Below are 14,740 nucleotides of genomic sequence, written 5' to 3' on the forward strand. Positions count from 1 at the left end.
GCAATTCACAGCCGATGTCAACGCCACCTCCTTGGGTAGCCGCGCCTCCCGCTCTCCGCCTCCGTGTAGACACCTTCCCTGGCCAGACACTGCCACTGCTGGTGCCGCCTTCTTGGCTAGCCGCGCCTCCCGCTCTCTGCCTCAGTGTAGACAGGACCTCCCGCAGCAGCCGCTTGACTTCTTCTGTGAGCCGTCTAAGAGGTAAGCCATTTCCCCTCCCTCTGGCACCGTGATGTTTACAGCACAGCTCTTTCAGTGTAGCGCGGAGGAGAGAGAGAAGTAGACTCCTCAGCGGCCCACACACAACAACCTTCTGCGCTAAATCTCCCTCCTTTTATTGGGGTTGTGCAGCCCTCGTGAGCCCTGGCTTGTTCCCGCTCACAGCGCGAGACACCCCTGTTCAGATACAGTCTCGTGCTGGTTAGAGGGGGTATAGGCCAGTGTCACTTCAATAACAGCTATCAATATTACCTCAGTTACCTCAGTTACCCATAAGCTTAGTATGAGGTATGATACCTGGTCCCTATGTAAATCATTAAATATACATATATTTGTACAGTATTCACAATATCCCTATTATCCTTACTTATTTAATAGTACATATACCACAGGGTCACATTTCTTCCCCTGGTGATCTGTAAGATAAGCAAGTGTTCCCATCACACAGATCACCACATTTACATCTTTTTCAATATATCACAATCCTATGGGTGATGTACATTTCTTACTTAAAACCAACAGCATCGCCAACATAACCAAAGTACGGCCAACTGTTTACTTCACTAGAGTGAATAATGCGAGGTTCCATGGTGGAACTTTCTAACTTGTCATATGTAAGAATCCTAGGTGGTCTGCATTTTCTTTGAGGCCTCCCCTCAATGTTATCTCCCCCCACTACTGAGGATTCTGTATCACAATTAATAGAGGGAAGCTCACAGGAGTCATTCTCCGGTGGAACTGTCAGAACAGCATCACTAACATCCTCCCCATAATTCTCTCCACTATCTATGTCTATCCCTACAGAAGTAGATTCTTTTCCAGTTATGCACGCTTGACTTTCTCTTAAGGTGGTGCCAACATTTGGAATATCATAGTCATAGAAATAGCCCGTACCACTACTGGATATATCCTCCAACGCATTTCCTTCTACTTGATGAAGGGGGGCCGGAGAGGGTATTGATCTATCATTCTCTGATTTATTAGTAATATCTTCCCTCAAAATATTATCTTGGAGAGAAATTTCTTGGGTAATTGGTAACAAGTGTTGTCGGTGATAGGTATGGGTCCCTCACCATCTTCAGACATCAGACGATACACAGGAATATCTGTCAATTTGTCTATTATCTGTATGGATTCTCCCTCCATCTATTAGCAAGTTTTTGACGTTTTGGATATCCTAGTCGCTTCAACAGAACTTTGTCTCCAGGTAATAACACATGTTCTTTAACCTTCTTATCATAATACTGCTTATTCTTTTCTCCTTGTTTTTTGGTCATCTTTTGAGCAATAGCATAAGCTTCCCGCACCTCTTTCCGAAATTTCTTGACATATTGTGTGTGTGTGTGCGAGGGTTATGATTTCCTGTAGTGATCCCCAGGCAAACATCAATGGGCAATCGTGCCTCCCTCCCGAACATAAGGACATAAGGGGAGTACCCAGTGGCATCATTGATGGTACAGTTGTAAGCATGAACTAACTGGCATACATGGTGCTTCCATTGCATCTTATCTTTCATGGACAGGGTTCCAAGCATATTGAGCAAAGTTCTGTTAAATCTTTCCAGTTGTGGATCACCCTGGGGGTGAAATGAAGAGGTCCTAGATTTCTTAATGCCACAACAACTACATAGTTCTTTGATCAATTTGCTCTCGAAGTCTCGTCCCTGGTCGGAATGAATCCTAACAGGTAGCCCATAATGCACAAAAAACTTGTCCCACAATGTTTTAGCCACTGTCAATGCTCTTTGATCAGGGGTTACTGGTCTGTAACTATTAATATATTGCTTTCTTTACCATTTGGGCCCTCTAAGGAGAGAAAATCAATATAGACCAATTCCATGGGTCCTGAACTGTCTATTTTAACTAGGGGGGGCCGGATGGGTGGTTAAGGATTTCCGGAGGATACAATTTGTGCAATTTCTACAATATTCCCCAATGTCCTGATTCATGAAGGGCCGATATACTCTTTCTGAAATGAATTGTTGTATCTTCTCATATCCTAAATGTCCATGTTGGTCATGCAAGGATTTAAGGACCATGGATACATACTTATACGGAATGACAAGTTGGTATTTAACCTCCCCCGATATCTTCTTAACAGTAATTTCTTTCTCTGTTGTAGCAACACATTAGTTCTCCGGGGTAAAACCCTTGTATCCAATATGGGATGAACATGACTCAAATGATCCATTACCGGTTTTAGATCTGGGTCTTCGCCCTGAGCATTTCTTATTTGTTCCGTTGACAATATTTCCAAACCCCCGAGTTCAGATCTTGAGACCCAACAGTACATCAAAGGTAATACAGCGTCTGATGCTCCCAAAGAACTTATTCTTTCTTGATGTGTATTAAGTAATCCAGTTATCTGATGACATACACTTTGAACTGCAGGAGCTGGAACTTCAATCCAGTCATCATTGCTAGTACTAATACAGGGATTTGGTAAGCGGGATACAGTGTCAGCATCGGTGTTATGTATCTCCGGCCTATACTTCAGAGTAAAGTGGTAATTTGATTAGGCGGCCAACCATCAATGCCCAGTGGCATCTAATTTAGTGGTTGAGTTTATGTAAGTGAGGGGGTTATTGTCAGTCTGCACGATAAAACTTACTCCGTAAAGATAATCATGAAATTTTTCGACTACAGTCTATTTCAATGCTAGAAATTCTAGTTTGTGTACAGCATATCTTCTTTCACTGGAAGATAGTCCTCTACTAACATAGAATACAGGATGCAATTGACCATCTTGCCACTGGTACAATACTCCTCCTAATCCTTCAAATGAAGCGTCAATATGCCACTCATTTGGCAGTTTAGGATTTGCATAAGCTAACACTGGGGTATGAGTCAGACAGTACTTTAGCTTCTGAAAAGCTTCCTCACAGGCAGTTGTCCAACGTTCACCAAACTGTTCCTGAGGTTTGAAGTACTCTTTGCCGGGATGGGGACATTTGTTCTGATGACCTTTGTTAAGGGGTGGATCAGCTCAGTCAGGGGTTGAGCAACCTTAGAGTAATTGGACACAAATCGGAGATAGTAGCCACAAAACCCCAGAAAGGAACATAAATCTTTTATTTTGTTGGGACGAGGCCAATGATGTACTGCTGCCACTTTATCAGGGTCTGTAGCCACACCCTCTCTACTAACCACATGACCTAGATATTTAACTGTCTTTTGACAGAGTTTACATTTGTCAATGGATAACTTTAATCCTTTTTGTTGCAGTCTATCCAATGCTTTGATTAATCGGGTATTATGTTCAGCAAGGGTTCTTCCAAATACTATAATATAGTCTAGATAAACTAGTACTTCTCTGTAAAACATATCCCCGACGGTTTGTTCCATAGCTCTTTGAAATGTGGCCGGAGCACCCTTCACTCCCTGGGGCATCTTAAGAAATTCGAAAAATCCTATAGGACAAATAAAGGCAGTCTTGGCTCTATCTTCCGGTCTCATGGGGATTTGATTGTATCCACACCTCATATCTAAAACCGAGAACCATGGGCTGCCTTGTAAACAATCTAAAGCCTCTTCTACTTTGGGCACTGTGTATTGATCGGTGATGGTACGGTTGTTTAAAGTCCTATAATCAATGCACAATCTAATATCACCATTTTTCTTTCGGGCCACTACAATAGGGGATGCATACGGGCTCTCAGAATTAGCTATGACATGGTTCTCAAGCAAAGTTTTTAAATGCTGTCTTACATCATCAAAATCGGCAGGGGCTAATCTATGTGACCTCTCCCTGAAAGGACTAGCATCAGTTAAATTAATTCGATGCTCAACTCCTACTGCCGTACCCAAATCCCATTCTTCCACTGAAAAGATCGGTTTTCTAAGATGCAATTCACCCATCAATTTTTCTTTGTCACTATAGTTAATATCACTACCATGAAAGCAGTCCATAAGTTTAGATTGGAATGCTTCGGTCTCTTTCTGGGGTGTTGACTACCTTACACACATGAATACAGTTCTCTCCCACACTCAATAATCTGGTGACAACTGACGTGCTGTGTTACACGTTGAGGTAATCAGCTTATCTTGAGTCAAACACCAATCAGATAATGTTTTAAAGAGATTGGAGTTTGTTCACACAATGACCGATACATGTCCTTGATCTCCTGGAGAACCGGGACACACTAAAGCAATTAACGGTAAGGGTTCTTCACACACACATAGGGGGAATGAGAGTACTCGATGTGAGTGGATACATATCCTAAATAGGGATACTTTTGGGCACTTAATCCCCATATTGCTAAACCATCAAATGGCAATAAAGGTACATTAAACAGATGTTGTCGGTACCAACTCTCAAATATAATTGACACTTGAGAACCACTGTCTAACAGAACCATGCATGCTTTCCCATTTATCAATGCCTGTACCCTTGGAGCCTTTCCCATCATCCCTTCCATAATTGGATCAGACTACTGCGCACTCCCCATTGCACACACTATGATAGGTCGGGAGTCGATGCGGGGTTCATAGGCATCCCTCTGGCATTTTCTGGCTGTTCTACATTTCGGTCAGTACGGACCTGATTGTTCCGTCTATTATATCCATTTTGAGGACACTCAAAAGATCGATGTCCTAATTGTCCACATCTGTAACAGGTGATGTTGTCTCTATTATCTTGTCTCCGGGCATACCCCCTACCCCTTCCCATGGGCAGTGTAACTGATCTATTACTCTGTAAAGTAATGAGTTGATCCAATTTCCTATTTTGTTCTTCTAACAAGTTATATAACTTGTCACTGTTTGGTGAAACATCAGTAGAGGGTGATACAACTTTTACTCTTTTCAGACTTTTTTCTCTGTTCTCTATCTGAACTTCTAATTTTACTTCTTTTATTAAATCACTCAGCGTTGGCGGGGGGGGGGGGGGGGGTTCTGGGCCTAGTGCACCTCAGTCTTTGAGCTACTGGATTACTAGTTTAAGATCCTCTTAAAACATGCTTCATACGTCGTTCATCAATTTCTCTCTGTTCAATCCCTCCTTTGTCTAAAAGTTTATACAGGATCTTATCTAGGCGGTAAATGTAATCTGTAAGTGTCTCATTAGGTTCTTGTAAGGTACGATGAAGTCGGGATAGTATATCTCCTACTTCCTCTATGGTTCCAAAAGAATAATCTAAAGCAGTGAAATAATCTTTCAAGGTGGCGTGAGAATTGCTCCTACGTGTGGCATGTATGATCCCCATAGCTGGACCTCGGAGACTCTCAACAAATTTTTTTTATACTCCGGGCACCCCCACTCTCTGAATGCTGTACCTCTGCTTCTCTCCAAACCTCATAACTTTCTTCCCCAGCGCGTGCAGGAAGTATCCCTGAAAAAACTCTTAATCTCCTATAACCACCCTCGTAATGCCACCTTTCAAAGTGACTTACTACTTTATCCATTACTGCCTCTACTTGAGGCTCTATAGGGCCAATATTAGGTTGATTGGCTTGTGAAAAGTCACCCATACTTGGATGACTCCTCTGATTTTCCTCCACTCCAGACCCTGGAGCTTCCGAGGCTTCCTCCTCCCCCACCACTACTTGACTAGGCCATATGATAATCCACCGTCTACCCGGCACACTTTCCACTAAAACATTAATAGGGATCAAAGAAGCATCTAGATAATTTTGATTATTTATTAAAACCGCACAAGTCTCCCCTAATGCTCCTTTCCACTTATCTATTATAACTGGTGATTTTATCCCACACAATTTATTTACTTCTTTAATCAATTCTTCATCAGATATGCTGGTAAAATTTCCCACCAAACCTACACTACTTCTCACATTCACACCGTGGTCTGTACACCAGGTATATATATCTTTTTCACTTATGACTTCCATGGCAGGCAGGAGAGTATAGTTGATGTCTGTCTCAGCAGTGCCTCCAGATGTAACCCTATCTCTGGCTATTAAATTACTGATAATTATGTACTATAGTGCATCCACCCAAACTTTTATTCTACTTTGTAGTATTAATAGAAAAGGGCTCAGTTTGGGATAACCCTACACAACTATGTATTTTTTCTCTTACAGGAAGAATCAATGTTTTGGGTTACCAATTGAATTGAGTCACTATAAGCATAGTATTCAGGCAAGTATCATATACTCTAATCAGACTTTAATATACTTTAATACATCAGACTTTAAATAAGCTTATTTACTAATATCTACTGAATTACCATATACTCATACAATTTACATTTCATTGCAACTTGTATTAATGACATGACAGATTTAATACAATGTACCATAAAATAACGAATTCATCAAACCCGCATTCTCCTCACAATCCCCCTATTCCCGAAGTCTCATCCAGTTGCTAACTGCAGTTAGTATAGAAAGTTGTTATGTATATATGCATATATATAGCTAGTGAATCCTTTCCTGTCATACACAGGGTTTTACCACTGAAAAAAAAAAAAAATATATATATATATATATATATATATATATATATATATTCTATCTTAAAGAAGGAGAAATCCTGAGAGGATGAAACTTTAGACTGATGCCATCAAGTAACAGTTAAATAGCTACTATTTAGTAACTATATATGTGGATCCAAGAGTTCTTTTCCTTGAAGAGCAAGTGTAGCCTTTACAGATGAATGTATCCAATCCTTGTACTAACCCTTCTGAAAAGTTATAATAATAGCTAGATGTCACTGTTCTCTTACTTTAAAACTCTCTGGACTGAGAAGTTAATATTATAGAGTCCCAGTTCATAGTCTGTGAATTACTAACTGTCCACAATAAGGATAATTATAGTCTAAATTAAATGATCTATTCCTTTCTCCTTTTTTGGTATTAAAGATCACCTTCCCTCTTGTTTTATAAAAGTGTCTGACCTTCTCACTGATAAATATTAGGGAACAAGTAACAGTCCCAGAGTTCACTTAGTTAATTATTCCCATAAACTGCTGGAAATTAGCGTTTTCATCCTAAGGTAATATAGAGGTGTAATAAGGTGATAAGCCACAATGAGAAGTTAGGAAATTCCCATTAAAGTCTATCCTTTTCTTAAACCACCTGTCTATTGATTGTATATGCTACACTGGTGGTGTGGATGCAGTGTTGGGTATATTTCACAGACCTGAGACGCCTTCAGCCACAGCTCCAGCTAGTGGCCAATAACTATCCAGTTTGGCTCTGCCCCCTGCTCACCAATTGGATGACTTCAGATCGCTCTCGTCACACAGTACTCCCCTGCTCTCATGCTCAGCTAGGAGGCTGGTGTGGACTGCTGCTTTCATCCTCAATTTGCCTCCATTCACAGCACTCCCCCGCCCTTTTGCTTAGCTAGGAGGCTTAGGATAAAGAGGGACGGCTGGGTGACTTGGGTGATTTCAGTGACGCTGCCTTTCTATCTCCCACTGGCCGCTTTACATTAGGCTGGATTCGGGCTATATTAGGTGGCCACTTCTATGTTATCCCTGCTAGCCATTTACAGTGGGGTCTGGCACCACCTCCTCCGATAGCCGTGCCTCCCACTCTCCGCATCTGTGTAGACACCTTCCCTGGCCAGACACTGCCACTGCTGGCGCCGCCTTCAGCTTTCTGCCTCCGTGTAGATGGGACCTCCTGCAGCAGCCGCTTGACTACTTCTGTGAGCCGTCTAAGAGGTAAGCCACTTCCTCTCCCTCTGGCACCGCGATGTTTACAGCACAGCTCTTTCTGTGCAGTGCAGAGGAGAGAGAGAAGTAGACTCCTCGGTGGCCCACACACAACAACCTTCTGCGCTAAATCTCCCTCTTTTATTGGGGTTGTGCAGTCCTTGTGAGCCCTAGCTTGTTCCCGCTTACAGCGCGAGACACCCCTGTGCAGATACAGTCTCGTGCTGGTTAGAGGAAGTATAGCCCAGTGTCAATGCAGTAACAGCTATCAATATTACCTCAGTTACCTCAGTTACCCATAAGCTTAGTATGAGGAATGATACCTGGTCCCTATGTAAATCATTAAATATACATATATTTGTACAGTATTCACAATATCACTATTATCCTTACTTATTTAATAGTACATATACCACAGGGTCACATTTGAGAAATTTAATTTACAAATACAGTATTTTTTTCACCTATTTTAGCAATTTTGCCTGCATTATAATACAATTTTAATATCAGTACATTTTGCGGACAGTTCTAACACAAATAATAATTTTTTTTTCCACAAGAATTTGTATTTTTTAGAATTATTATTTCTTTATAATAAGAAAAGAATGCACAGTACTTTCTGTAATGTGTTGTAGTAATAGCAGATAACACTATATTTATTTACTAAAATGTTGTGCAAACTACTCTCAGTAACTGGAGAACTACCTATAATGGTAATCCAGTTGTATGGGTTGACTTTGCATATTTGTACTCCAGGGGCACTACATTCTTTATGTTTTATTTACTTTATGATATTAATGCAATATAACGCAGCAGAAGAAGGTGGGGAAAATAATCAATTTACAACAAAAGAGGAGTCAATAACTTTTCTAACTTAGAATGCACAATAGGCAGCAAAGAGAGAAAGATGTTTCAGATTTTGCAATTTATTTACAAAATTAAAATTGGGCAGAAAGTTAATAAAAAGAGATTACTATACCTTTCTACATGTACCTAATATTTTTATTTACACAAATATTTATTTTTTATCTGGTGATCATGAGTTCATGATAGATAAAAATGGACTCTCTCAATGGCATTCACCCAGATTTTTAAAGAAATACTTTCGGGTAGATTTGTGGTTCTGAATGAGACCTATCCCCTCTAGTTAAAGATATTTTTAGCAAAACAAAATTATTAAATCAACTAATACAATGGCATTAATTGAAAGAGGAGACTCACTACTTTAAAATGCCCCAGGTTTTCTTGAAGCCAGGAATAGGGAGTTTGAGGCTGTGTAAAACTGTATTCCAACTATCTTGCCCTTCATCATTGTATGTACAGCATAGAGGTCCTTGGTAACCAAGGGGTTAGCATGCCTGCCATGAGTTAGAGCTAAAAGTCAGTTCTAGTACTTAATGCTTTCTTTAGCATTTTGTATATTCTGTCATGGTTGAATTATTCTGAAGTTGTTTTCATAGACAATTAAAGAATGTCATTCTGTGTGGTTAACATATTAAACTGATAGTTACTTAAACAAAATAAACTTTACACATTAGCGGCTGATGCTGAGTTGCACATAAAGTACAGTACATTGTGTCAATTTGCACAACATAAACCATCCAAGTTGGGTTTGTGCATGCCCTTAATTTTTTTTTACACAATTGCATTAAAACTCAGCATCAGCCTCAATTGTTGTAATATTTTCCTCTTACCATAGTTTCAATACGCCCAGTACATTCAAAGGCATAATCGACTCCTCCATTAGTCATGCCACAAATGACCTCCTGAATAGGCTTTTCATAGTCCTTTGGATTTATGCACTCTGTGGCTCCAAGTTCAATGGCTTTTGGATATTTATCTTTATGAGTACCTATCCCAATAATGCGAGTGGCTCCGGCAGCTTTGCAGCCAATTATTACTGAGAAACCTACACCTCCCAACCCAAATACAGCGCACGTAGAGCCGGGAGTCACCTGAGGAAATACAAATTGGTAGAAATATGTCAAACTAATAGTATCAATTAAAATTCCATATTGCATTGTGTCTGACTGAACTCATTTATTAAATGAATAGACAAAAAAATAATAATCAAGTTGAGCAATACTCCTCCCTGTTTGTTACAAATCTAATTTGCAAGGGCACACTTAGGGGGGATTCTTGTTGCCCTGTTACCTGCTGTGTGATTAAACATATTGTATCTTTTCATGCAGTAACTTCATGTAGTGCAAAAAATGTGTGGAGAGGTAGGGGGTGGAACTAGATCAAGAAGCAGTAGAACGGAAAAATTGTTTGCTGTCTCTACATCAGGTATGGGGAACCTTCGGCCCTCCAGCTGTTGTTGAACTACACATCACAGCATGCCCTGCAATAGTTTTAGCATTGCCAAATAGCAAAACTGTAGAAAGGCAGCTGATATGTGTAGTTCAACAGCAGCTGGAGGGCCAAAGGTTCCCCATCCCTGCTCCAGATCATCAAGAGTAGCCAGCACACAACTCCTGCAAAAGAGAATCTGTAGATGCCTGATCACTGGGAAAAGAGGGTGAGAACTCTCAGTATGTCTGTATGACTTGTTATCGTGTCTGTATAACCTGTGAGCCTCCATTCTAGCAATATCAGTTTGTATTTCTGACTTATGAACCTGTTTTCTTGTGCTGTCAGTGTGACTGTCCCTCACTCCTATCTGTTTTTTCCTGTTCTGTCAGTAAGTCTGGTATTTATCATGCCTGTGTGACTTCTAGTACTGCCAGTAGCCCCTGTACAAGCTACAGTATTCTGCTTTCATGATGCAGAGTGATTGTCAACATCCAACAGGGCCGGCTCCAGGCACATTCCACTAGAGAAGCCGCACAGGGAGCCACCCTAATGGGTGCCATTATTTATTACCGCCATATTGGCGCCAAGTCCCTGATGATGGGGGAGTGTTGTGGGCAGGCCAAGGATAAAGTGTGTGCGTGCTGTGTGGCGCCTGTGTGTTACATCAGATGCCACCGCCATCCCTTCCTGTGCACAATGTAATCCACCAGACCAGTTCACACTGCTGTGATGGCGAGCGGTGGAAACCAGGGTGCAGTGGACTTGATGGACCGGTGGTTCTAGGTACTGTATGCCTCTACCTCTCTGCAGAAATGACATTGGTATTGCAACAATAAACATTCAAGCCCTGACCAGTCCTATCATTAAGAGCATGATTAGAACTAATATAAACTTTCTCTCATCATCTGTGTGGAGCAGTGGAGGTAAAACTTTATTATGTGTATATTGTTTGTTGCTGTTTCCTTGGGTAAAACTGTATATTTTGGAGAGGTTGTGTTTCAAAGTCTTTTCCTTTGCTTAGATGTGTTGGTGGATTTCTTTGGTTTGTGTCCTAGTCCCTCTATTTTACAACCTAAACTATACATATATTATTACACATACCTGTGATTGTGTGTCATTGTGACATGGCACCCTGCAATGTCTAAATTCTATCAGGGTTCATGAACGGAGATTCAGACATGCTGGTCTGTTCCCTCTAAGCTACACTATCTAATGCCTAAATCACAGCATACTTGGGAATCAATTTCTCCTTGTATAAGCTCCTGGCACTTGAATTCTTGGGGAAGCATTTTTTAATATACTCTCTGCGCGATACATTCATTCAGATATCCCCTGCTCAGTTTGAGTGTTTATTTTTAAATCATGACACGGCAGGATTGAAGGTGTTACAACTTGTTCCTTGGGGGACGAGAAAATAGTTTTGAATTTTGATCTAACATCTGCCATTATAGGTTGTAAAGAAGTGGAGACAGGGCCATCTCCAAGCAAGTTCGAGCAGAGCGACCTGATTTTTAAGGGTGGCCCGGCATTTCCAATGTGGTGCAGGCCATCAGCCAATCGGTAACTGCCACTATTGGGGGCAGTATGTGTATCTTGCACTATTATGGGGATGTTATGTGTATCAGGCACTATACTGTGGGCATTATGTGTATCTAGCACTATCTAGGGGCATTATGTGTATCTGGTACTATACTGGGGCATTATGTGTACCTAGCACTATACTGGGATATTATGTGTATCTAGCACTATAGTGGGGACATTATGTGTAAGGAACACTACTGTGTGCATTACATAGTTAGTGACATAGTCAGTGAGGTTGAAAAGAGGCAAAATTCCCATCAGGTTCAACCTGTATTCTGTGTTAATCTGTTCATATTATAATGTGCATGCTGGAGTAATGGTTTAGAACCAATTGACAGCTTTGAATCTTACCACTCCAAGATAATTGAATGTCAATTAGAGATGTGCACCGGAAATTTTTTGTGCTTTGTGTTTTGATTTTGGATTCGGTTCCGCGGCCGTGTTTTGGATTCGGACGCGTTTTGGCAAAACCTCCCTGAATTTTTTTTGTCGGATTCGGGTTTTTTTTGGATTCGGGTGTTTTTTTCAAAAACCCCTCAAAAGCAGCTTAAATCATAGAATTTGGGGGTAATTTTGATCCTATAGTATTATTAACCTCAATAACCACAATTTCCACTCATTACTAGTGATGTGCACTGGACATTTTTCGGGTTTTGTGTTTTGGTTTTGGATACGTTTCCGCGGCCGTGTTTTGGACTCGGACGCGTTTTTGCAAAACCTCGCCGAAATTTTTTTGTCGGATTCGGGTGTGTTTTGGATTCGGGTGTTTTTTTTTCAAAAAACCCTAAAAAACAGCTTAAATCATAGAATTTGGGGGTCATTTTGATCCCATAGTATTATTAACCTCAATAACCATAATTTCCACTCATTTCCAGTCTATTCTGAACACCTCACACCTCACAATATTATTTTTAGTCCTAAAATTTGCACCTAGGTCACTGGATGGCTAAGCTAAGCGACACAAGTGGCCGACACAAACACCTGGCCCATCTAGGAGTGGCACTGCAGTGTCAGGCAGGATGGCACTTCAAAAAAATAGTCCCCAAACAGCACATGATGCAAAGAAAAAAAGAGGCGCACCAAGGTCGCTGTGTGACTAAGCTAAGCGACACAAGTGGCCGACACAAACACCTGGCCCATCTAGGAGTGGCACTGCAGTGTCAGAAAGGATGGCACTTCAAAAAAATAGTCCCCAAAAAGCACATGATGCAAAGAAAAAAAGAGGCGCAATGAGGTAGCTGTGTGACTAAGCTAAGCGACCCAAGTGGCCGACACAAACACCTGGCCCATCTAGGAGTGGCACTGCAGTGTCAGACAGGATGGCAGATTTAAAAAATAGTCCCCAAACAGCACATGATGCAAAGAAAAAAATAGGTGCACCAAGGTCGCTGGATGGCTAAGCTAAGCGACACAAGTGGCCGACACAAAGACCTGGCCCATCTAGGAGTGGCACTGCAGTGTCAGACAGGATGGCACTTCAAAAAAATAGTCCCCAAACAGCACATGATGCAAAGAAAAAAAGAGGCGCACCAAGGTCGCTGTGTGACTAAGCTAAGCGACACAAGTGGCCGACACAAACACCTGGCCCATCTAGGAGTGGCACTGCAGTGTCAGACAGGATGGCACTTCAAAAAAATTGTCCCCAAACAGCACATGATGCAAAGAAAAAAAGAGGCGCACCAAGGTCGCTGTGTGACTAAGCTAAGCGACACAAGTGGCCGACACAAACACCTGGCCCATCTACGAGTGGCACTGCAGTGTCAGGCAGGATGGCACTTCAAAAAAATAGTCCCCAAACAGCACATGAGGCAAAGAAAAAAAGAGGCGCACCAAGGTCGCTGTGTGACTAAGCTAAGCGACACAAGTGGCCGACACAAACACCTGGCCCATCTAGGAGTGGCACTGCAGTGTCAGGCAGGGTGGCACTTCAAAAAAATTGTCCCCAAACAGCACATGATGCAAAGAAAAAAAGAGGCGCAATGAGGTAGCTGTGTGACTAAGCTAAGCGACACAAGTGGCCGACACAAACACCTGGCCCATCTAGGAGTGGCACTGCAGTTTTCTAGCGAGAGGATGAGTGCTTCCATCCTCATGTGAATCTGAACCACTAGCCATGAACATAGGCCAGGGCCTCAGCCGTTCCTTGCCACTCCGTGCCGTAAATGGCATATTGGCAAGTTTATGCTTCTCATCAGACGCTTTCAATTTTGATTTTTGGGTCATTTTACTGAACTTTTGTTTTTTGGATTTTACATGCTCTCTACTATGACATTGGGCATCGGCCTTGGCAGACGACATTGATGGCATTTCATCGTCTCGGCCATGACTAGTGGCAGCAGCTTCAGCACGAGGTGGAAGTGGATCTTGATCTTTCCCTATTTTAACCTCCACATTTTTGTTCTACATTTTTTAATGTGTGGAATTATATGCAAGTATCAATAGCAATGGCCTACTACTATATATACTGCGCACAACTAAAATGCACCACAGGTATAGAATGTAGATGGATAGTATACTTGACGACACAGAGGTAGGTACAGCAGTGGCCTTCCGTAACGTACTGCTATATATACTGGTGGTCACTGTGTCAGCAAACTGCAAAACTAAAATGCACCACAGGTATAGAATGTAGATGGATAGTATACTTAATGACGACACAGAGGTAGGTACAGCAGTGGCCTTCCGTACCGTACTGCTATATATACTGGTGGTCACTGTGTCAGCAAACTGCAAAACTAAAATGTACCACAGGTATAGAATGTAGATGGATAGTATACTTAATGACGACACAGAGGTAGGTACAGCAGTGGCCTCCCGTACCGTACTGCTATATATACTGGTGGTCACTGTGTCAGCAAACTGCAAAACTAAAATGCACCACAGGTATAGAATGTAGATGGATAGTATACTTAATGACGACACAGAGGTAGGTACAGCAGTGGCCTTCCGTACAGTACTGCTATATATACTGGTGGTCACTGTGTCAGAAAACTGCAAAACTAAAATGCACCACAGGTATAGAATGTAG

General features: G+C 41.6%; 1 protein-coding gene across 7 annotated transcripts in view; it reads right to left on the bottom strand.

The window, feature by feature from the left end:
• LOC134910135 (NADP-dependent alcohol dehydrogenase-like) overlaps window positions 1-14,740 on the bottom strand; it is a 465,879-nt gene that overhangs the window by 40,873 nt on the left and 410,266 nt on the right. For all 7 annotated transcript variants that reach the window (XM_063917876.1, XM_063917830.1, XM_063917821.1 and 4 more), the window contains one exon: window positions 9,531-9,791. In XM_063917876.1, the coding sequence (XP_063773946.1) occupies window positions 9,531-9,791 (261 nt within the window). The remainder of the gene's footprint in view (window positions 1-9,530; window positions 9,792-14,740) is intronic.

This window comes from Pseudophryne corroboree, chromosome 1, assembly GCF_028390025.1.
Source record: "Pseudophryne corroboree isolate aPseCor3 chromosome 1, aPseCor3.hap2, whole genome shotgun sequence".
NCBI classification, from domain to species: domain Eukaryota; kingdom Metazoa; phylum Chordata; class Amphibia; order Anura; family Myobatrachidae; genus Pseudophryne; species Pseudophryne corroboree.